The following is a 24126-nucleotide window of genomic DNA, read 5'->3' as shown; positions in this document are numbered from 1 at the left end:
CACTCTTCTAGGCCCGCCCCTCCAGGTCCCCGCCTCCCTATAGGCCCCGCCTCCTGCCGAAGTCCCGCCTTGTCCTCAGTTTCCTGCCAATCACACTGTGGCCGCCCTGTCGCCCCGCCCCGGGGCGCACACGAGCGGGCCCGCGGCCGGCACTCCAGGCGGAGGAACCTGGGCTGCGGAGGTATGGAGCTGGCGGGGGGCGGCTTCTCGGAGGAGCAGTTCCGGGAGGCCTGCGCGGAACTCCAGCAGCCCGCGCTGGCCGGGGCCGACTGGCAGCTGCTGGTGGAGACCCTGGGCATCAGCATCTACCGGCTGCTGGACCAGGTAGCGGCCCGCGCGCTGGAGGACGGCGGGGGCAGGAGCGCGCCAGAGCCACCTTCCCGCGGGGCGTGCGGGGCCGCCGCGGCGGAAGGGACTGGGGCGGGTCTTCTGGAGCGCAGGGAGGAGCTCCGCCTGGGCCTCAGGCGCTGGCTCCGGAGCGAGCTCAGGGGCGGTGCCTCCGAGTGACTTTGCCTCTGTGCAGACCCAGGGGAGTTGGAAGGTCATCCGAGTTCAGCTTAAGGTCGGTCACGAGTGGGGAAGTAGTTTCTTAGAAGTTAACGACAGAGTTAAAACGTGGGTCGGCTGATTCCTAGGCCCATGTAAGGGACAAGGATCCCCTCTCCCTAATGGGCTCCAGGGGTGCCTGGGGCTGGGGGAGGGGCGGTGTCCTAAGGCTTGGATATAGTGGGAAAGAAACAGGACTTTTCCGGGACTGGAGATGCAGGATAACGAGTGTGGGGGGGTGTCGAGAAGGGACCTATTATTTTAGTGACTTGCTTCTTTTGGCGGCTGCCTCTTTCTCCTAAGTTGTACTTGACAGCTTGAGTCTGAAGCTTCAGGCAAAAAGATCAAAAATGTAGGAGAAATAGAGTTGGTTATTAAGCAATTCTCAGGACCTTACTGGAGGCGTTTGGCACCACGTAGCCATCCAAGTGGAAGGCATTGCCCCTGAGACCTCTCATACAAAGCTCATAGTCATTTGCATTGTATAATAGTGGCAGCCTGGCAAGTAGGTTAAAAGTCACCCGCAGGTAGTTTGGGTGAAATCAAAGTTTTTTGGCATTGGACCAGAGTATTAAAATGTTAGAGCTGTAAGGAGCCCTGATGCTCACCTGGTTCAACCCCAGGCTTCATAGATAGAAGAAACAGGCTTGGAGGGGTGAAACCATTCTCCAAACAGGCCCAGCGAAGTTAAGGGCAGTGGGGGGGTTGGAGGGTTCATGATCTTGTGAATGTTAAACGTGCGGTTGATTTTTGAAGCACCTGCATTTTAGTTTATATCAAATATAGTATCTCTATATTTTAAAACAGAAAAGAAACATTCACAATAGTTAGAATTTGCTCATCTGTAAAACAGGAATGAAAACTCTGTCCTGCCTCCTCACAGGGTTATTAGGAGGTTCAAATCAAATTTTTCGGATGTGTGTGAAAATCTGAGAAAGCTGTATATAACTCTGCAAAGCACAGGACAGGCCCTTTGCTAGGAAGAGTTATCCTGTCCCAAATTACAATATTGCCAAGGTTTAGAAACCCTACCCTAAATAAATGGAGACTATTGGTATTATGAAGTAATTTCCTCTCTAAATACATACATATTTGTTTTGGAGATAGTCCACCCCTCTCCCAGTTACTGGGACTGTGGAATATACTACTTTGAATATTTACAAATTAGTAGGGCAAGCCCTTTTATTATAATCCAGAACAGAACAGATGTTGGAACTGCCATATTTACTTTTTTCTGCATCAAGTTGTTATATTTTGGTGGCAATTACTCACTCAGCAAACCCTGAATGCCTGCCATATACCAGGACCATTGAGTATAACAAGATGACCAAGAAGCTTGTAGTCTAGACCTGGTGCCTGTAACTTTAACAGGTACCTTGGTTTGGAAATGGATATATTTTCAGGCAAAATCCTTTTATCTTCTCTCTGACTATCCCATTTTCCTTACCAGCCACATCAAGGCATTGGCCAAGCTTTATTGATTCGTCCACTCAGACATATCTGGCCTCTGGCCCATTTCCTTCCTTATCTTTCCTTGGCCACGTTGGGTGCCCAGCACATCTCATCTAGAATTGCAGAGCCTTCTTGACTCGTTTCCTGAAGGCCTTGTACCTTTCTGCTCCCCTCTGTCCTACCATCACAGCCCAATCAAGTATCTGAAAGAGAGGCCGTGATCTTATCACTACCCTTTCAGTGGCACTACTGATTGCAGAATTAGTAATAACAATCATTGTAATAGCTAATACTTATTACATGCTTTCTTATAATCCAGGCACTAAGTGCTTTGCAGGAATTGATTTACTCAGTCTTTGCATCAACCCTATGATAAGGTACTATGATTAATTATCACCTTTTTACCTGTGTGGAAATGGATGCATGCAAAGGTTAAGTTGGTTGCTTAAGATTTGAAGTAGCATCACAGCCCAGCTGTCTGGCTCCAGACCTGTGCCTTAAACATGCTCTTGCATTGCCTCTCTGAACAGAAGGCAAATGCTACCTGGTGGGTACACTGAACCAGTTTGGTCTCAACTCACATTTCCATCCTTATCTCCCGTGACTTGTCCATACACCTCACCTCTAATCCAGCCAACCCAGACCGCTCTACCTCCTTCATGGACCTGTGGCATCATCCCTTTATACAGATGAGGAAATTGAGGTCCAGGGATGGTAAATTGCACATCCAAGGCACATGGCTAAGAAGCAATGAAACAGGGATTAGACTGAAGTGGGTGTACAAAGCCCGAACTCTTTCCCCTATGCCACACACTCTTTTTCTATAAAACTTCCCAAATGTGAAATGTCCCATCTCGTTTCAACATGGCTGCCATGCTTCAATCATGCTGCTGTTACATCTTAGGAGGGGTAAGTTCCTCGTTATTGGAGGTACAGTGCTGTGTTGGAGAAAAAACTCAAACTGTGTTTTTGTTGTTGCTGTTGTGTTTTTAATTCTCTCACCGTCACCAACAACGATCAACACAGAAGACTTCTGTGACCAAAGGTGTGGTGGTTTCTCCTCATATACCAAGCAAGCAATCAGTTCTGCAGCAGACACCTACTGGGTGTCCTCCAATTCAATTTTCACTGTACCCACTTAGAGATAGTGTCAGATGCCCCAGGTTGAGGGATCGATCCCAGAAGATTGCCCCCATCACTTCCAGTGGCGATTGAAAGCCCCAGGTTGTTTTGCCTGTGCTTCTGACTGGCTGTACATCAGGAATCCCAAGACGAACCACCTCCTTGGGTTTGATTCATTTGCTAGAGCAGCTCCCAGAGCTCAAGGAAACCCTTACTTACATTTACCGGTTTATTGTAAAGGATATTACAAAGGATACAGTTGAAGGGGTGCCTGTGGTGAGGCATGGGGGAAGGGACTCAGGGATTTCATGCCCTCCCTGGGTATGGCCCCCTCCAGGAACCTCCAGATGTTCAGCTATCCGGAAGCTCTCTGAACCCTGTCCTCTTGGGCCTTTTGTGGAGACTTCATTGGATAGGCATGATTGAAGCATGGGAACCATGTTGAAATGTGATGGAGGAAAAAAGGATATGCTCTCATACTAATAGAGCGATTGGGGAAACCCGCCAAGGCCTGTCTGTTCAGATTCTTCCGGCCTCTCCGTGCAGCATTCCTTCTTCCAGGGTATGGGGCAGGGCCCTCGGGACCTGTGCAGAGACAGAAGACCATTTGTTTATATAATTCATTCAACCCTTATGGAGGGCTGCAATGAGTCAGATGCAATGCTATGCATCTAAGATAGGGTTGCTCCCCTGAAGATTCTCGTGGCTTCGTTATGCAGTTACGAGCGTTGGTTGGACTGATGGGCCTTTAAGGATGTGATCTTGCTCAGCATGCTTGCTGCTGTGTGTACCGAGATGGGTGTTGATGAACCCCTCGCTTTGCCTCCTACACTCAGTGTCAGAGGTGGCTCACCTGAGGCCAAAGCCAGGCAGCTCCTTGGGGCTCTTTATTTAACAAGTCTGGAAACAAAGATGGGGGAAAAACAAAATTGTGATCATGATCTAAATGATGCTGTAACAAAGTTACCAGTATGTGCTTTGAAAAGACAAGCACGAGGCACTTGAAAGAGTTTTCAATGTAATAAATAAATTATACATTAACATAAAAAATTAAATTGTGGCCTTCTTTTGGTAGACACAAATGATTCTGAATCCTGTTCTTGGACAAATGGACAGTTTTGATGTACAACATTTTGATCTCTATATATTTTTTTCTATTAAATCACAAAATTTTGGACTTAGAAAATTCTTCTAAACCATTCTGTCCAACACCATCATCTTTTCCTTTCCCTTCTTTTTTCTTCTTTCTTTGCCTACTCTGTTTCCTTCCTCTTAACCTTCTCCTTTTCCTCCTCATGTTGTAATGATAACTTCTCAGGATGCTGCAAATGACAAAATGCCATCTCATGTAAGTTTTCATTTATCTCTCTAACCAAATCTGGAAGATAGGCAGACATGGGCTTATTTGCTTATTTTACAGATAGAAATAAGACCCAGATTTGTTAAGTGAGCCACACGTAAGACATTACAACTAGTGACTAACACAAACGGTCTACTTTGATAAACTCAGTGCCAGATATACAGTTTGGCAGTATACAGTTCATAGCAAGAACTATATTTTCTTGCTGGAGGCTAAACAAAACTAGTCAAGGGCTGCCATGTGGTATCATGGGAAGAACATGGATTTTGGAGTTAGGTAGGCCTGGGTTAAAATCTCAGCTCTACTGTCATTCATTTGTTCATTCATTAGATAGTCATCAACTTCCTCCCACCTGCTTCTGCCTTCACAGATACCAGGAATAAGTGGTCACCAAAGAGGAGGAGCTGCGGTTGCAGGGAATGAGCTTTTGAACAAGAGTCATATTCACTGATGGGAAAAAGCCCATAGTACATAATGAAATGCTAGGGGAAGGATGCTATGGAGAAGATAAAGTGGGCAGACAAAGGAATAAGGAAATGGCATGGCAGGGGTAGCTGCAGTGATTGGTTTTAGATAAGGGAGTATGGGAAGCCCCGTGGAGGGGCTAACATTTGGCTGGAGATACAAGTGAAGTGAGAGATTATTCCAGACATTCAAATGTCCAGAGGAGAAAGGTACCAGTGAGTGTTTCTCAAAGCTCAAGCCCATTACAATTACGTGGGAGCTTTAAAGGCAACACCAAGCGCTACAGATTCAGATTGAATTGGTCTGGGGTAGGGCTTGGGTGGTCCTTTTGAAAAGTTCCCCCTTCACATCGGGGTGGATTATTCTATTCTCTCTACTTCTGTGTATGTTTGAAATTCTTCATAATAAAATGCCTTTTTTTTTTTTTTTTTAAGTTAAAGCTCCCCAGGAGATTCTTGTGAGCATGCTGGATTTTAAGTCACTGAAGTAGAGAAACTGAGCACTAATCCCTGAGCCAGGCTGAGCTTGCCTTGTTTTCTGGGCAGAGCCAGAAGGTGGACAGGCCTGACGGGGGCTGAGGTGAGAGCCTGGCTGGGGCCAGGCCCACTTACAAGCCAGGTGATGTCAGCCAGGTACCTTCTCATCTAGAAATCTCAGCTTCCTTACTTGCAAAACAAGGATGATACTTACCTTTCAGGGTTATTGAGAGAATTGAAAGAAATGATACCTGGCAGAATGGTTCTCAAACTTGAGTGTACATTGAGTGTGCATTAGAATATATAGATACGTATGTTTATATATATATATATTTTTTCCTTTTCCTTTTTTCCTTTTTTGCATTCTATTTCTAACCAGTTGCTGAGTGATGCCAAAGCTATTAATCCAGGGACCTTACTTTGAGAACCACTGGTACAAAGGGAGCATGTAGCATGATGTTCAGGGGGTCCTGATATTGCCAGCTAAAGCCAGAGGCAGGAGAGTCCCCTAGAGATGACACAATGGAAACTGAAAGTGAGATAAAGGACTATCCTAAGACAAAAGCAACGTCCGTTTGAAGACTCACTCTCCCTGATTTTTAAATTAGTGGCCACTTGGGAGTAAATGTGGTCCCTTGAGCAGTGCTGAGAAGTCCCCGTAGGGTCACTTAGAAAAGCTTTTCCAGTGATCTGCAGTCAGGCCTTGCAGGAGCTTTGGGCTGCCTTACCATGCCAGGCCACCGCGCCATGCCCCCCGACAGTGTGAAACCGCACACAGAGCTTCACAGCTTCGATTTAAACAAAATAAGTGTTCGACTGAAAAGCTCTGGCTGATGGCTTGACTTACTAAGTTTTTAAATCTAAATGCCTGGCACGGTAAGAAGGGACTGTCTAAACAGCGTTTTTGTCCTTGAATAGGTTTTCTAATCAAAGAGTTTGGAGAGGAGCAGACAGTACTTTCCCAGGGACCATTCTTCCCTGCGCTGTTGACCTACTAAAATATGCAGAGCCTGGCTTCGCTGAGAAAACTCTGCATTTGGTCAGCCTGGGCTGAGAGACGTCTGGCCTTTAGAGAGAAGCACAGATTCAACTCGCAGAACAGAGTTCCCTCTAAAGATGAGAAGATGCCACTGCTGTTTCCCCCAGGTGGGATCGTAATGCAATTTGCATCATGAGCTTCTCTCACTTCGTGGTTATAGAACTGTTCTGCCCCTTTCTCCCACCCTTCTGGTTACCAGCATGATTGATAGGACCATTATTGAATCGGGTCACATATTGAGCTCTGTCTTCCTAGTGGGCAGGGCCACCATATCTCAAGCTGGAGGGCACCCACGTGTGGCATTTCCTACTTCCCGCCGTGGCCTGAGGTCAGCACCCTCTTCTTTTCCATCTCCCCTGAGCATGCAACTGGGTAGATATGCTAGAGCCTCGGTTCCCCCTTTGCTCACTTCCCTCTCAGGACGAGCCGTGGATGTGAGGCGATAGGAGAACGCTGCTCCAAAGTTTAGGTTTGGTGGGAGGAGGGGAGAGGGGAGAACAGGGTGCCCTTTCTGTCTCCAGGCAGAAGCCATGCTTCATGCTCTCATCCTGTCCATCACCAGGTCCCTGCATGGCGATTACAGGAGGTGGCTATTAATAAAGTGAAACTCTGGTTTTTCATTCAGCCTTGGGAACCCCTTTGAGAGGAGGGGTGACTTGCAGGGAAGGGTTTAGACATTCTGGATCCTTGAACATAATACCATGCTAACAGCTGGGGTGAACCAGGGGCAACGCCGAATGGAGGTCCTTGTCTCTATAAATTTGCCTTTTCTGGACATTTCTCAGCATATCTTTAAGCCTCAGTTTCCTTGCCTGAATAATGGGTTTACTGATGATCCAAACCTCATATTATCCTTATGTGGATTAAGTGAAATAATCTGTGTAAAGCACTCAGTTCAGTGCCTGGTATTCAGTAAATACTCAGTAAGTGTTAGCTATCATTGATTTTCCTAGCTATCTACAGTCCTTAGGGATTAAACGCATCCAATTTTCTTATATCTCAAATATTAAATCAAATTTAGTCAACTGTCTTTCTTTATACAGTCTTGATACATCTTTCCCGGTTGCAGCTGCAGCTTTGACTTCTGCCATTAGAATTGTTTTACATTGGTGAAAAATGCTCACTTTTCATAACATCTGAATCTATTACTTGCTGCTGAGTGGCTGGAGTTGGCAGACATAGATTGGGGAGGCTTCCTGTCCCCCTGAGAAGTAGACATGAGCTCTTCTGTGAGAGGCAAAGAAAACACAGTGCACGCTCAAGGGTGCATTCCCAAGATTTGAGACTTGGGATTCAGCAAACCTGCCTTATAGTTAGGGATGTAAATGCAGATAAACACCATAAATCAAAGGGAATGAGGTCTGGTAGGGGGGTGGAGGTGGCAACTACAGGAGATTACTCCTGTGTAGGGATTGCAAATGTCAATTGCAAACATGACTTTTCTCATATGTAAATGCACATCAGCTCTTTCCGAATTTATTCTGCTTTGGACAAAGAAGTGTACTGTCGATGATAATATTTCTCGAAGTACTTTAACCCTGTGAATACAATTGAAAATAAATTGCACAGCTTTTTTTTTTTATGCATTTGAATCACCATTGCTAAGAAATACAACAGCTTGACATTTAGACAAGTTAGCCAGAATAACAACATCTCAAAAATTAGTGATGTCAGTAGCAAATTTCCTAGTCATTTGTCCACCTCCCCCTTTTACCCCCACCTCTGTCTCTCCATTTACAATGTGGAGCTGATGATGCTTCCTTCACAGGATTATTGCAAGTATTCATCGCAAGCACAGTGCCTGGTTTAGAGCAAGTACTTCATAGGTGCCGGTTTTCCTAAAAATGCACATTATTTACAATTCTGAATCCTCAGTTCTTTAATCTGGAAAAAGGAGATCATCATACCTACCTTATTAATGAAAACGATAGCCAATATTTACTAAGTACTTATTATGTGCACCACATGTTAGAACTGTAGATGGGTTATCTAATTTAATCCCCATAATCATTCCATGAAGGAGAAACTCTTACTAGACCCCATTTGCAGGTTAGCAAGTGGGAGAGCTTAACCCCTCCCAGACTATGACTGTAAGTCTATACTGTAACCACCATGCTGAATTTTCTGGCTACCTTTTCTGGTTTATGAGACAGCTCTTTGGAATTAGATCTGGGAAAACTCGGCATAGTGCCTCATCTGTTGACAGTGACAATAGTCATCTTTCCTCCATCCCTGCCTTTCCCCTGGTTTTTGTCTGAACCCTTTAGAAGCAGCATCTGAAAAATACTTGGGAGGCCTTGTGGGCAAACACACTAGGCTTAGGGGTGAAGGGGAGCATCTCTGGGAGGTCCATCCTGGGTGGTCTGGAGCAGGAGCACTGGGCTGAGAGAAAGAACTGGTTCCCATCCAGGCTTTTCCACCAACAGCATCACATGCTGACTCTTGGCAGGTCCCTGACGTCTTTTACACAAGTGATCTAAGGCCCCTTCCTGCTCTAAGATCCTATGTGACGGGTCTTTACTTTGACCATTAGCTTGTGGTTTGGAACAATGATTTGGAGAAACCATGAGAAGTGGAGCCAAATAAGGAGACATTGTGGGGAATCTCTTTCTGTCTGTCCCTTACTAGCTGTTAGACTCCGGTGAGTAAGTTAGCCTCTCTGAGCTTCATTTCCTCATAGAAAGATGGAGATAACACCAACTCTCTATGTACATCTTAGGGCTATGTTAACTATTACATGATGAGATAATGAATATAAAACCATTTGGAAATCAGACTGTGCTTAGACAGTTCCTAGTGTTACTGAAAGAATTTATAGTAGGTCAGAGTGATAGAAAATCTCCTTCAGATACAAATACATCACTGTTAAAGTGACTGCTAACAAATCACCAAGGGAAACATATTCCAAGCTGCAAAATCAAGTAGAAGCCTGTGCCTGATTTCTTCTCAGGGTCAAGAATCCTAGCAAGTTTATATCTATTTTTTTTAGAGTTATTTAGTGGAAGGAGGCAGTACTTTTTATAATATGGCAGGTGGAATTTTATATGTCTCTGTGCAGAATCGAATGTTCTACCCCAATTTAATATCCATTAAGGTGTCCATTGTCTCTTACTTCTTGGCAATGCATTTTAGCAACATTTATGTACTTCTGTACTGTTTTAATGAATTTATACATAATTATATTTCTTATAGTCATAAGTCTTATCAGCACTATTCTGTCAGGCTACTTTTTTACTTGAGAGTAATGTCAAATAATAAAAAGAACAAATCTGGACTTAGTTATGAAGAGACTTTTATTCAAAAGGATTATTTCGAGGAGTGGGGGAAGGAAATATTGCAATAGGAAAAGTCTTTGCCCATGAAATCTGCAAGCATCTTGAAAATTAGGCAAAAGAGTTTTTCTTTTATAAAGAACATTAGAAAGAACCATATGCAGGGAGTGGGATGGAAGGGTGGGATGATTGGATAGTAGATCAGAGAATATTGTACCCTGAGGCCAGCCTGTTCCCAGGAGGGGCTGTCTGCTGGCTCAGTCTTAGGGTGGGCCAGAGTTCAGGGGCCTGGAGGAGGGAGAAAAGTTCAACCATTTCAGTTAACAAGCACTTTGTTCCCATTGATCAGTGGGGACAGGCAGCTCAGCTTATCATTTGAGGCAAAGAAAGGGAATTTGGAAAGTCTATGTCTGGCCTTGTCATAGGTAAACAAGGGGCGCATCTGTGAGTCTTATCTAAATCACATGGGAAAGGCTGGTGGATCTTTGCAGTAAGCTGCACAAAGATTTTTTAACCTTTACCATTTTCCGGGATCTCAGGGTTCAAGTAAAATTCAACATTGTTGATGAGGACCACTTGTGTCAGTTAGGATTGCTTTTAGCAGCAAGGAATAGAAAACTGGAAAATCAATGACTTGAAAAAAGAGAGGCATATCTTTTTCACCTAACAAATAGTTAAGAGGTCTACAGTTGCTGTCATTGGTGTAGCTGATTAATGATGCCAGGAATTCTTTGAGTCTTTCTACTCTGCCTTCTCATGTTTGTTGCCTCTTGGTCACAGAATAGTTGCTGTAGTTCCAAACATCATGTCCACATTCAAAACAGGGAGAAGTCACATGGCTACCTCTACCTGCATAGGAGACCAGGAAAGTTACTAGCTGTGTACATGGCCACCGGGATTTTCTTAGTAAAAAAGTAAGGGGGTGTATAACCACACCAAATCTTATGTTTTTTCTGGTAATTATACTCTATACATGATGTTGACTAATTCTCTATCCCCAACATAATCATTTTACTATTTGAATTGCACAAAACTAAATGTCTTATAAATGGAGCATTTGAAAAGTATCCAGTATATTTTAGTCTAGATGAAGAAATTGAGCCACTGTTAGAGGTGGTTTTCTGGAGGAGCTTCAAGAAAAGCCAAGAATCCCTTGAGTAAAGTTATTTGGAGTCATTTATGCAAATGTTAGTAAGCTTGGAAAATAAAAGAAATATTGTAAGAGATTTATATCTCTAATTTTAAAGAGCTCTTACACATCACTAACACACACTTTGCCCAAATAAAATGAAGAATTATGCTTTTTCATATCAAAGTGTTTATATAAACAATGGTACCGAATTCTGGTGTGATGCTCCTTTGCTTACTGGTGGGAGTACACACTTATACATTTTCTGAAAAGTTTTCAAAAAGTATAAAGAGCTTTAAAACGTTAATGCACTAACCCTAAAATTCATCTCTAATGAAACTTTCCTAATGAAAAAAAAATTACAATTATGGACCAAGTATTCTATACAAGCATGGTTACTGTGGAAATATTTATTTTCATAGACATATTTGGAAACAAATATCTTAGGAGAATGGCTAAGGTGTGAATTCTCCATAGCCTCAACATAATCAGTATTAAGCTAAAAATAAGAGTACAAACTGTTTATACTATATTATTCTCATTTTGTAACATATAGAAGTATTTATTATATTTACTTAAAGGAAGTAGGTCAAACATTATCAGTAGATATTTGCAAATTATGGGGTTACATAAATAAAGAATATTTCTTTATTTTTTTAGCATTTTCAAATTTTTCTATAATGAATATGAATTATTTTTATAATTATAAAATATTCACTTTATTTTTTAAAAGCTAAAATAAAAATGAGTATGTTTGCTGAGATCCTTTTTAAAAAGAAATAATGGGTGAGAAAATGCTTTGATGCAGAAATTTGGGCCGAGCCGTTCAGCACTTGAAAAGAACATTTTTTGGGAGGTAAAGTGTTACTGAGCATTTTTTCCCCTGGAGTTCTGGCATTTCTCAGTTCTGCCATGAGGGGAGTATTTAAAGGAAGTTGCCACAATAGTTCATTCTTCCCTATTCACGCAAATTATGGTCATTCTATTTTTCTCTTCCTAGAGAACTTTCTGTTCTTTTCTTTCTGTGATGTATAATAGGATGGAAGTCACTAAGGGTTGTAACTACATTCAGGAGAAGAAGAAAATCAGTTTAAGGAAACAGTGTCACAATTTGTGCAGATATTCAAAGCTAAATCATGTAAGATTGGGGAGGTTGTTATCTTGACACGTAAGTATCCCTTTTGCTCCATATGTATAGAAAATGGGGCCTCATTATTCTCGAAAGAGTTGCCAAGTGTCTCTCTTCCAAAGCTTGTTGATGAAAACGTGTGTGGCGGGGTGTAAATGAGTGGGTGTATAAACCCTAGCTGTGTTCTCTTAAGTGTGTGTGAGGACAGGGGAAGAGAGGTGGGAGATGTTTCTCCTGCTGTCTATCATCAGACTCTGAGGACTGCCCCTCTCCTGGGTCATCCATGGCACGGCACATGAGGGGTTCAGATATGCCAGCTTGTCATTTGCTGGTTGGAAATTCTTGGTATGAAGCCACATGCTTTTAGAGCTGGAAGAGGCTGATGGATTCAATTTCAATTCTGCTGTCCATTTCTCTGCCAGGTACTTGCACATACATCTGAGATTCCTCAACTGGGATGTGTTTATCCCTGGGTTATGCCACCTGAGCCAGGAGGCCCTGAAAGTTTCAGGATCTCTAGAAAGATTCACCATGTTTATTCCTTGACTTATAAGTCCCTGCCAGAGTGTTCAAGGAGATGGCTTCACTGATGAATGATGATGAGCCAATAATATGGCCGTAGCACACGGAAGCAAGATTTCATCTGAAAGCTTCATTTTTGTTCATTTGTTTGTTTACTTTCATACTGAAATTAATCTACAGACCATTGCTTTGATCTTAACAATAGAGCAGCCTTTTGGCAAGATGAGGGGCAGGAATTGTAAGTTGCCATGGTGCAGTGAGTGAAATGTGTCGTGGGGCCCACTCTAGAACCCTGACAGACAAGGATGTGGCTTACCATGGAAACAAGGAAACTCTCCTGTACTTTGGAAGCTAGAAAGGTCTTTTTCTGAACAAAAGGAACTAATGGGATTTGAAGCAGATGTTTCTTCCCCTTTTCGGTCCTTTATACACAATCAAAAAGAAGCTGTTGTTGAAAAATTCTCTGTGATATATAATAGGATGGAAGTCACTATGGGGTGTAACTACATTAAGGAGAAGAAAGGAACCAGTTTAAGGAAACGGTGTCTTGGAATTGATAAAATAATGAATTCAGTTTCATTATGGCACATGGATATTTAAAATATAACCTCTCCCCAGAATTCTGCCTGCCTACACGACATCCCTACTTGGGTGTCTAATTTGTATCTCAGACTCAGCTTACCCAAAATGATGACCCCATAGCCCACAAATCACTTCTTCTCTGAGTTTTCTCTATCTTAGAAAATGGAGCCCCATCTACCTGGTTGTTCCAGCAAAGGTTCCACGAGTTATCCTTGATTTTCTGCTTTCCCTCCCCCCTCAGTCAATATGTCATCAATTCCTGTTGACTTTACCTCCAATATATATATCCCTCAATCACTGACTTCTCCCCATCACTGTTGTTACCTCCCTGTTCAGATTGCCGTTGTCTCTTACCTGGACTGTTGCACTGGTCTTCTAACCTGTCCCCTTGTTTGCTTACGATCTATTTTCTACCAAGCAGCAAGAATCATCTTTTAAAAAAGTGAATCAGATCTGGGCATTCCTAAACTGAATTCCTAATCAGATCTGGTCATTCCCCTATTTAAAATCATCCATTGGCCGGGTGCAGTGGCTCACTCCTGTAATCCTAGCTCTCTGGGAGGCCGAAGCGGGCGGATTGTTTGAGCTCAGGAGTTCGAAACCAGCCTGAGCAAAAGCGAGACCCCGTCTCTACTAAAAATAGAAAGAAATTAATTGGACAACTAAAAATATATAGAAAAAAATTAGCTGGGCATGGTGGCGCATGCCTGTAGTCCCAGCTACTCGGGAGTCTGAGGCAGTAGGATTGCTTGAGCCCAGGAGTTTGAGGTTGCTGTGAGCTAAGATGACGCCACGGCACTCTAGCCCAGGCAACACAGTGAAACTCTGTCTCAAAAAAAAAACAAAAAAACCATCCATTAGTTTTCCATAGCAATGAGAATAAAAGCTTTACCCCTTACCCCGGTTTACAGGTCCTTTGGGGTGCAGCGCCCACAACCTCTATAACCTCAGCTCCTACCACTCTGTCTCTCATCCAGAACTCTCCAGACCATGGAGAGTTAAGCATGCCAATCCATCAATCTGGGGACCTTCCTACCAGGAATGGGCTTTCCTCATCTTCCCATGGCCAGCTTCTTCTAACATTTAGAGCGAGATGTTCTGATAAATGTTATCCTCCATAGAAGCCTTTCCTGACAACTTGATTACATAATTCTCCCCCGACTAAGCACCATTTATCACATAACCCTTCTTATATCCTCTTTAAATTGCCTGGATGGCACTTTTAGCTATCCCCACCGCCAGTGCCTGCCTGCACTTCAGATCCATGAGAACCGGGGTGCGTCTGCTTTTTCACCATTGTGTCGCCAAGACCAACGTCAGTGTTCGGTGTGGTATGAAGCCCCTTCTCAGCTGCTTTCCGTGAATCCAGCTTTTTCTTAACTTGGGAACCAATAGATTGTTTCTATTTGTTCTGTTTCTACAGAAGACTGGACTGTATGAGTACAAAGTCTTTGGTGTTCTGGAGGAATGCTCACCAGCTCTACTTGCAGATGTCTATATGGACCTAGACTATAGAAAACGGTGGGACGAGTATGTTGAAGGTAAATGGTGCCTACTTTTTTTTTTTTAATCATTAGAAAGTAGAACTTATTCTTATTTATTCTAGCCAGTAGAAAGACATAAGTTTAATTTCTACTATATTGTGCTTCCTTTTAAACTGTGCGCAAAAGTCTTTTAAACGTGGGGCCGAAACGAACCTTTGTTATTCCTAGGGCTTGCTCCTTGCATACTCTTAGATCCTCTCTCCAGTTTGCTCCTGGCACTACTTTGGTGTCACTGTTAAATTGTGTTATCATCCTGTGTACCTAGGTGGTTGTGGAAGGCTTCTTGGAGGAGGTACAGTGTTTAAGCTTTGTTTTGGAAGTTGAATCAAAGCTTTCTAAACAACAAGAATGCCTATATGTGAGGAGGTGAGGGCGGGGGAGGAGTAGTTAAGGGCATTCCACACCCAGGGAGCAGCAGGAGCCAGGGCAGGAAAGCGCAAAGCAGCATGTTCGCAAACCACCAGCAGCGTAGCGTTGCCGTGTTGGTTGGAGTAGCGGAACCTATCCACGTTCTACTACTAATGCTGGTACTAGTTCTCCTACTGGTGCTAAAACTGGGCAGCAGTTGGGTCCACATCCTCAAGGGCCCAGCATGGCCCCTGAGCTACAGGTTTTAGACTTCACCCTGTCAGGGATACTGAGTTACGAGGGACATCAAATGGGGCATCGTCCTGCCACTTAGAGCTGGGAGTGGCCTCTGGCAACTAAGTCACGGTGGAATAGAACTACCGAACTAGGCAGAGGCACATAAAGTCTTTAGTCAGGACTCTTGGTTTCAAGTTACAAGAACCTAACTAAAGACAGTGTCAGAAAAGAAAAGACAGTTTATTGGTTCCTGGCATTGGTAAGTCCAGGGATTTCTGGCTTCTAGATAGCTGCAATTTGGGAACTTAAATAATTTCTGTGGGATGTTTCTTTCTCTGTCTCTACACTCTTTTCTTCTGCGTTGACCTAATTTCCAGGCAGATTCTTATGTTATGGCAAAAATGTCCGTCGAAAAACCCAGACTCATATTCTAACCGTATAAATAACCTCAGAGGAAAGAGAATCCCACTTTCCTAGGGATGGCAGGCACACTGCCAGGACTGGCTCTCGTCAGCGCAGCCTGTAGCACGTGCTCATTTCCTGTGGACGTTTGTCATGGTCTTGGGGAACTTAGTGTTTTCAGATGCCCTTCCTGTTTAGGGGGTGTTGTGCCACTCACCTGTCCAGGGGAGCAGCCAGACGCTCTCTGCCCCAGTCTTCCTGGCAGCCGTAGTACAGTCGTGTGATGCAGACTCTGCCAATAAGACACATGGATGGCTTCGCGTTGGAGAGCAACGTGAGAAAGCAGGCAGCATGCAAAATCCATTTTTTCGTGATGGCTAAGGCATCTGACATTAGGGAAAACAATTGCAGAAGCTCTGATGTTTGCTACCCAGCAAACATTTCACTCCGGGTTCTGATCCAGCGGAAACAACAATTTGGCTTTGCTGGAACAATCCTGAGGTTCTAAACCTCACTCCGGTCCTCCTGGATGTTGTGTGAGTATCTGAGAACCTTTGCTAAACTGCTTTTCAGCCTGGACTTGCTAGAGTGGCAAACTAAGAACCTACCTGGCCAGATGTACCATCACCACGGCCGTGTCTTGTTCATTTTCCCTGAAATTACTGCAGACTCAGTCTTGCTTAAACCACATCGTCAAGATGTAGGGGAAGGAAGGTGCCTTGAAGGAAAATTGAGACGTTGATACAGAAGGGGGAGCAATGCTGAGCGTGGGAAAGCAACAGATGTCCACTCCTCCCCTGCCTTTAAGGGCTGTCAGCCTCCTGTGGCCCTAATGGGCTGGAAAACTCCTTCATTCACAGTCTGCTTCTAACAGATTTTCTTTCAAAAGCTAAATTAACCTCCCTCAGCATCACCTCAAGGGACTTTGGGTTAGGAAGTCTCTAACTGATTGGAAAGGGGCTTACTGCACAGCTTGGGGCCAGAGGGCGTGCGTGTCATTAAAATCTTTTGCCGTCTCCCTCTGAGAGTTGGCTGCTGTTTGCGCGTAATAGCAAGATGGAATGAATGTGAAGGAAATTTGGTCATTCTGGCTATGGTATAGTGTGAATAAACATGGGAGGGAAGGAAGAAACAGCCAGAGTCCTACCACTTTCTAGCAATTTAGGAAGGACATTGTCCTCTGTGGAACCTTTCATTTTCCTCCTGAATGTGCTAGACTGGGTGACTCAGTCCCAGGTTGGCTGTAATGTGTCAAGAAATCTTAAAGGAAAAGAAAAGGTCTCAAAAGCAAAATTGTTGGTACTCTAGTGACATCTAGTGGTTATCCTGATTTAAAAATCTCTGACTATTTTCTGATGCCTGATTTTGTCACATTGCATTCTATACAAGAATCTTGTTTATACTATACAACCAACAAGTTTTGTTGGGCTCTTTTATTTTTGCTGTGTTTTTTATCCACTAGACTCTGTCCCTGGGCAACAACCTTTCAGTGGTAATTAATCTCCTGACTTTTTCTAGAATTCTATGACTTATGAGTTAGTGGTTTATCATACCCTAAAGGTCATCTTATTTATTAATTGAAGACAAAGAAGTTTCTAGGTGCATTAAATTCTTTTGTTCTCCTTTAGAACTCTACGAACAAGAATACAATGGACAGACTGTGATCTACTGGGAAGTGAAGTACCCTTTTCCCATGTCCAACAGAGATGTATCCTTTCCACAAGGCACACCATTCCTCAGCCCGCTAAGCGTTTCTGTGTCCCTCGGCCATTGCCCGATGCAGGTGCAGACAACACTGTCTCTGATTCTTGCAGCAGCATCTGCTAAAGCCGTTGCTTCTTGTGTGGTTTGTGGGGATCTCAGAGTGTGACTTCTGGGCCTGACCACATGGAGCGTCTGTAATTGTGGTTACTGGAGCGCAGCTCATACTTTCCTAAGAAGTTTCCTAGGCCCGGAGGTTGTCAGGCCACAGAATTGGAGACCTGAAAGGAACTTTTTATAAAGAGTGCTTAATACAGCTCCCTCAGCCTGCAGAGGAGGAGGGGGCCATCCAGAGAGATGACAGAGGCTTACAGGTGGCAGAGCAAGCATCAGAGCCCAGGGCCCTGCACTCCCAGCTCTCTCCACGCCCTCCTGTCTCAGTTGACCCTGCAGCGATCCCTCCTTGACTGTTGGCTCTGAACACTGAGCGTAAACTTCTGTCCCTCACTTTCCTCGTTGGTGAAATGTGGGGAGTTTTGGCTGGTGCTCCTAGGTTCTCAGAAGCCTCTTTAGGACCAGCCTGGGGGTATAGGATAGAAATTTGTTGTGTGGGCAGGATGGTGGTAGGATGACTCATAGGTGAGATTTTGATTCCTTCACTGTCCTCTTCAGATCATAGCAGCTGAGTGTTTTACATACTCATATATATGTAAATTTCCATATATGATCCTTTTAGCAAAGGATCTGGGAAGTAAAAAAAAAAAAAAAAGTTTGGAAACCACTGAATTAGATGATCACTGGAACTTTTTCTAGCCCTGACATTGTTTAAGTCTGGTTGTTCCTAAATAATTATTCTCTAGAAAGAGAGGGAGAGTATGTTTGTGTGTTTTTGTGTCTGTGTGTGCACATCTGCCCTGGACTCCAACTAGATTGTGAATTATTTCTTGGCACAATATCTATGTACTGCTAGTTTGTGTATACATAGTTTGTATTTCAACAAATTGTTGATTATGTGACCCCTTAGATTTCACGTGTTTTTTTTTTTTTTTTAATCCTGCCAACAACTAGGCAATGTAGGTATCCTCATCCCCATTTTGCAGTTAAGGAAACTGAAAGTTGTCAGGTGATGCTGAGTTTTGCTCCAAAAGTAATGTTCCTTTCTGCTGCACTATTCTCTGTTCTCAAGAATTCAACAACCCTTACTGGGGAGACCTAGATACATATATAAAGACTAAGAAACTTACAGGATTGTGTGACATTGGAAAGCCAAGGGAATAGGCCTTCAAGGAGCCCCGAGTGTCTACTCCTGAGAATGCCTACCCAGCAGAGTCACGGTGGGGTCAGAGAGGTGCTTTGATGCCCTGGTCAAGATCACAGTCTCTGGAGACAGCTGGACCGGGGACCCAAACCTGCCTCTACCACCCATCATTGTGTGAATTTGAGCCAAGTTCTGAACTTCCCTGCTGAGCCAGCAGATTTGAAGTCTAAACACATTCCCTGGTTTGCTGTGTGACCTTGGAAAAGGCCCTTCACTTCTCTGGGCCTCTGTGAACTGATGGTTCTCCAGTCACAGGCTGTATGGCACACTGGAACTGCCAACCCTTCAAAGGCACTCTGCCAAATTCTAATCAATACAGCAAGGTCATTTTCCTTCAATGGAATGTCAGGCAATGTCTATCACATGAGCTGAGTAAACTGGGTGAGAGAGTAGGACAAAATTTGCTGTGAGGAAACATTAAAAGGCTTGGAGAGAGGAAAGACAGGGCCAAAACAACATCATTTCTTCCCTGAAACATTTAATAAATTTACTCCTCAGTATGTCAGAGCGTGGGGCAATAGACGGCCCGGTGGGAGGGGCAGGCGTTGGTGAGGGGTGTCGAGACATTGAGGTGGACAGGGCTGAGGTGGTTGCTGTCATACGGTGGGTATAATTGTTTTGGACTTAGCGACTCTTTGATTGTTTTAGGCTTTTAATTCCCTCTAGCGTGAAACCCAAAATTCTATTATATGAAAGTATATTGAACACATTGAACATTTGAGCGCCATCTAGCTATGAAATTCTAACTAGGTTTCAGAGCCAGATCTGAGTTCATACTCAGGTTCCATGACTGCAGTTGGGCTGTGGGATTTCGGACAAGTTTCCTTACCTCTCTGAGCCTCACTTTTGTCATGTGGAAGATGGGGATACTTATACCAAACGCACAGGATCTTTGGGAGGATCAAAATTGATGCTGTATGTAAAGCTCATGATGTTACGTGATGAGGGCTCAGTAAGTAGTGACTTCTGTTGTTTCATAGGATTTAATTGTTTTCCCTCGAATAGTGCCACACACCTAGAGGTTGTTCTGTAAAGGTTTATGGCAATGAAATGACTTTGTTATCCTTGGTGAACCAGTGTTAACCCAGAGAGGACACATGCCTACCATTCAGGTATTCACGTGTCTTCCTATGGTCACCAGTTGTAGCACTGCTTGACCATCTTGTATGCGTTGAGGTCAGTAGTTAGAGCTCTGGGTGAGGACAGGACAAAGAGCAGTGATGCCATTGTCTGTTGAGTGCTTATTCTGCCCTAGTCTTTCCCTAAAGCCCCCACCAAGCCTACCTGCTGGGCAGTCTTACTCCTTTTTCCTACATAGGGAAACTGAGTCTCAGAAAAGTTGAATAAGTTACTAGAGTCACATAGCTGATAAGTGACTCTTCCACTGCTATGTCCCAGTACCTTCGTGGAGAAAGGAAAAGTGGTTTCCTCACGTAATTAAAAGCATCAGGGAATCATTCACAGGTAGGTAATGAGGATAGTAGGTGGTGTGAGGTGCCGTCTTGGAGTACAGGTAGGCAGACGGGGCAGGTAAGTGGAGCAGCAGTATAAGGGAGCACAGGGCAAGGGGGAGGCATAGAACCACCCCCCTTTGCCTCCAGGTCGTGGAGCTTTCCTTGTGTCATCTCACATGCTGGCATTGATGGTTCGCCTTGACTGGCGATACAGTATATCTACATCCGGCAGCTGCGAGAGCTGGACGTGGCCGGGCGGAAGATCTACGTGGTCCTGGCGGAGAGCACCTCAGTGCCTCAGCTTCGTGAGAGGCGGGGTGTGGTCCGGGTGAAGCAGTACAAGCAGAGCCTGGCGATTGAGAGTGATGGCAAGAAGGGGAGCAAAGGTAAAGCCTGGGGTACATGCTGGCACACCAGCCAGGCTCCCCTCGAGAAGGCCTTGCTGACGGAGGGGATGTCAGGTGCACGAAGCTTATCCATGGCGGGGGTGTCAGAAAATGGGGACAGGTGCAAAACAGACCAGGGATCAACACCTGGGGAGAGACTTGATCCACCCCCACAGACTTGGCTGCAGCCTGAAGTGGATGTTGAAATCTGACCTGATCCATTCTTTCCTGATTTTTGCATTGTCCAGCTGAAATCAGAACATTAAAAGTAAACCAGCAGATTTAGAAATCCGTTCCTGGCTGGTTCTGTGGATGTATGTACTAGGCCTGGGCGTGGGTAAGAGGACTGGCGGGTCTGTCTTGGAAAATGCAGCACCTGCTTAACACGAACCCAGAGACTGTGAACCTGCCCAGCTTGAGTTCCAGCCCCCAGGGAGGGAAGCTGAGGACAAACAGTGAAGCATGAGACCACCTGCTGTACTGGAATGAGTATGTCCTTATGTCATAGGCAAAATCAGAACCATAGTTAGATTGGTTACCTTGGATATGTCAGCTAACTTTTCTGAGTCTCCATTTCATCATTTATAAAATGGGGTTAGTTTTACCAGTTCCTTAGGGTTGCTGGGATAATTAAATGAGAGACTATATCCAAGTGTATCCAGGTGTTTAATAAATAGTAGCAAAGTATGACTGTGGCTGTTTTTCAAAAATGCGTATATATAAATATGCTATTATAAGGCAAGTCAGTGGAGAAAAGTCCATTTGAATTCTATACGGCTTCCTTCTGTACTTTCTGAGCCTGCCTATGAAGATATAAAGTTTGCATGGTTTTATTGCTATATTTTCCCAGTGTTTTTCCTCATTTTGAATTGTCCTTTTTCTCTCCCTCTAGTTTTCATGCATTACTTCGATAACCCAGGTGGCCAAATTCCGACTTGGATCGTTAACTTGGTTGCCCAGGTGAGATCCCAGGAGGCATGAGGGGGGGAAGCGTGTTTGACAGATGTTGACTTAGCTCGCGGGGCTGTCAGGCTGAAGAGACACATTGTCTCAGGAGTAATGAGGCTCTTTTATGAAGAGCTTGGTTGAGTGACTCCAGTTAGGTCTGGGATTGCCAACACCCAAGACAGTGGCTGGGACAAAAGACAAAGAATGGTCAGCTTGGAATGCCAGCGTCTCCCTCCCGGTGCCCCGAGACCCCGCCTGAATCAGTCTCTGGAACCTCCAGACAATAGTCTATTCCTGGGAGGAACAATAGGGCCTCCGGACCCTGTACCCTTCTGCTAGTGGATGAGTGAGACAGACTGACCTGGCTTGGAGACAACCAGACGTGTCCAGGCCTGAGGGAAGCCCCCAGGCTCATCATTGTTGCTTACTTTTTCTGTAAGGGGAGGGAGCGGCTGGGTCCCTAGAGACTGCTCTAGGTGCCTGGCATCGTGGGAAGCATCAGCCAGCTCTGTACATGTCCTGCTTACCAGAGGGCCCAACAGATTCCTCGGGAGAGTGAAAAAGCACTAGGCTTTGGAGTCAGATGTAATTTTGAATCCTGGCTCTGCTGCTGACTGTCTTGTTTTATTTAGGGAAGCCGTGCATTTCTTCCTTTTCAAAAATGGAGATGGATATCACCTACCCCACAGAGGAGGAGCCAATAAGACAGTGTTTGGGAAAAGTCTTGCACAATGCTCAACATTAACTGAATAATAATCCTTCTCACCCTTGACACCCAGTCCTTATTCTAATTCTGTAAAGCAAATCCTTTTTCTCATTTCTTTGGAAGAATCTAACAACCCAGTCCAATCCCATTTCCTGCATTTTCTTTTTCTTTTCAAGAAACGGTGTCTCGGAAATGTCTTCACTTTTTGTTAGCAAAAGCTAAACTGTAAGGCAGTGTCTGTCGTCCCATCTTATCTGTGCTCTGGGTCTTATCTTTTGTTATTCTCTGTGCCAACGTTCTGTTGAAATCTCGCCAGGGACCCTATCCTCTTTTATTATCCCCAAAGCCATCTGCGTTTACCTTTTGCAGATGGAGTGATCCCTACCAGGACGTGGAAATGACAATCTCTTTTCCTTTGCAGAGTGGAGTTCCTAACTTCTTGAAAGACATGGCGAAAGCCTGTCAGAACTACCCCAAGAAAACCTAAGGAAAAGAATTGGTAACGCTGCATCCATGGGGCGATGTCTCTGGAAGTGCCACCACCCAGCGATGCCCAGCCTTCCTCTCCTTCCGTCTTCAGAGGCCTGCACGCTCCAGTGCGTCGCTCCTAAGCACGTTCGCCTGACGCCGGGCTCACTCGCCTGCTTCCTTTCTCACTCTCCCCACCCTGGGGCTGGCTGCTTCTTCCACGATTGAGTACAGGGCAGATTAGGGAAACCTTCACTTGTTTATTTTTAAGAAGGGAAGTCTTCAGTAAGGGAACACAATCATTCCATTGTGCCACTTTAGGGGGATGGGTGGGTGGAGGGCCGGACAACAAAACATAAGAGTGACCTGTTCCCGCCAAGCTGGCTCCTTCTCAGAATGTGATTTCTTCCAGCCCAGGAGGGGCTGCTGGAAGTGACATTCCATTCAGTGTTGACTTTAAGTGCACCCAAACTGGAAGACACGTGCCAGCGACCATTTGTCTGATGCTTTGTTGAGTTGATGAGGCTGAGATTTGAGTTGATGATCTAGTCCGTCTTTCCTCTTCCCTACTTGCAGATCAGTAGCTCTCTCAAACTATTTGCAGAAGCATCGTGAGCCTGAGTGAGCACATAATGTGATAACCATTTTTTTCCTCATCGCCTATATCTGGTTTTTTCTCTTTTCCATATGTCACTGGGGAAAAGCTGCCCAAACCTCTTTAGCACTGCATTTTACTGGAAACTGAGGCATTGGGATGGCTCTGGCAGCTAGCAAAAGCAAAAATGCTTTGTGCATAGCATTGTGATAAAGTGTCCTTCTATGCAATAAGATGAATTTCCCTTCTAGAATGTTTGGAGATATAGAAGGGATAATAGTTCACAGCTAGGTAAAATTTAACTAGTGGCTTGGTTGATTCTGCACCTTTTTCTCAGGAATTCTACCCAACTTGTCTGGCTTTTCCACCACCAAAAGAACTTTCAGTTTCCTATGTTTTCTCCTGAATTTTGGTAGGATATGATACCCTTTAGCCAAAGGCATAGCCTTGATGCTCTCAGGGAAAAATTTTAATCACTGTGTGTAATGGTACTGAACGTTGATGAATGAACATAGAAATTCAGGATATAAAGGCAGAGGATAGGATTTATTAAAATGGGATACTTGAGACTGTGTTTTCTTTCTGGAAAAAAAAGTATATTCTATATTGAATAAATATAATAGAGTGACTTTTACTTGTTCTGTGTGCAGCTTCCTTTCTACCTTCTTTCTTTTGTGAGAAATTTGTTAGGTCTCCTTTGTTTCCAAGTGATATACAACCTAACTCATGGACTTGAACATAAAAAAGAATTTTGGGTTCACTTACATGTAAGACCAGGTATAGGTGGCTTCAGGTAGGGATTGATACAGGTGCTCAAAGTGAGATTAGAATTCAGATCTGTTCTTCAAGTTATCTTTGACATTGGTCCACATTTGCTAGTAGGATTGCTGTTAACAGCAATAGGTACGCCTGCATCTTCCCACAC

At 44.2% G+C, this 24126-nt stretch overlaps 1 protein-coding gene across 3 annotated transcripts; it reads left to right on the top strand.

Annotated features, from left to right (window-relative positions):
* Window positions 1–101: 101 nt before the first annotated feature.
* PCTP (phosphatidylcholine transfer protein) lies at window positions 102–23835 on the top strand. 3 transcript variants are annotated; one of them, XM_012665681.1, is made up of 6 exons: window positions 102–324; window positions 14518–14635; window positions 17254–17333; window positions 20313–20484; window positions 21377–21444; window positions 22560–23835. In XM_012665681.1, the coding sequence occupies exons 1-6, from the start codon at window positions 184–186 to the stop codon at window positions 22623–22625; spliced, it is 645 nt and encodes a 214-aa protein (XP_012521135.1). In that variant the 5' UTR covers window positions 102–183; the 3' UTR covers window positions 22626–23835. The 3 variants fall into 3 exon arrangements, with proteins under 3 accessions (XP_012521135.1, XP_012521138.1, XP_012521136.1); XM_012665684.1 differs by having other exon boundaries at window positions 154–181; window positions 14521–14635; XM_012665682.1 differs by having other exon boundaries at window positions 185–562.
* Window positions 23836–24126: the final 291 nt, after the last annotated feature.

This window comes from Propithecus coquereli, unplaced genomic scaffold (genome assembly GCF_000956105.1).
Source record: "Propithecus coquereli isolate 6110/MARCELLA unplaced genomic scaffold, Pcoq_1.0 Scaffold121, whole genome shotgun sequence".
Lineage (NCBI taxonomy): Eukaryota > Metazoa > Chordata > Mammalia > Primates > Indriidae > Propithecus > Propithecus coquereli.
Note: the sequence above shows the minus strand (reverse complement) of the source record. Positions and strands in the feature narration are given on the sequence as shown.

Excerpts from the sequence above, each read along its gene's own strand:
- PCTP (XM_012665681.1), top strand. The coding sequence starts at position 184 with ATGGAGCTGGCGGGGGGCGGCTTCTCGGAGGAGCAGTTCCGGGAGGCC. Across the intron at positions 17,334-20,312 it reads TTCCCATGTCCAACAGAGAT|TATATCTACATCCGGCAGCT; the intron begins GTATCCTTTCCA and ends CTGGCGATACAG. Across the intron at positions 21,445-22,559 it reads TCGTTAACTTGGTTGCCCAG|AGTGGAGTTCCTAACTTCTT; the intron begins GTGAGATCCCAG and ends TTTCCTTTGCAG.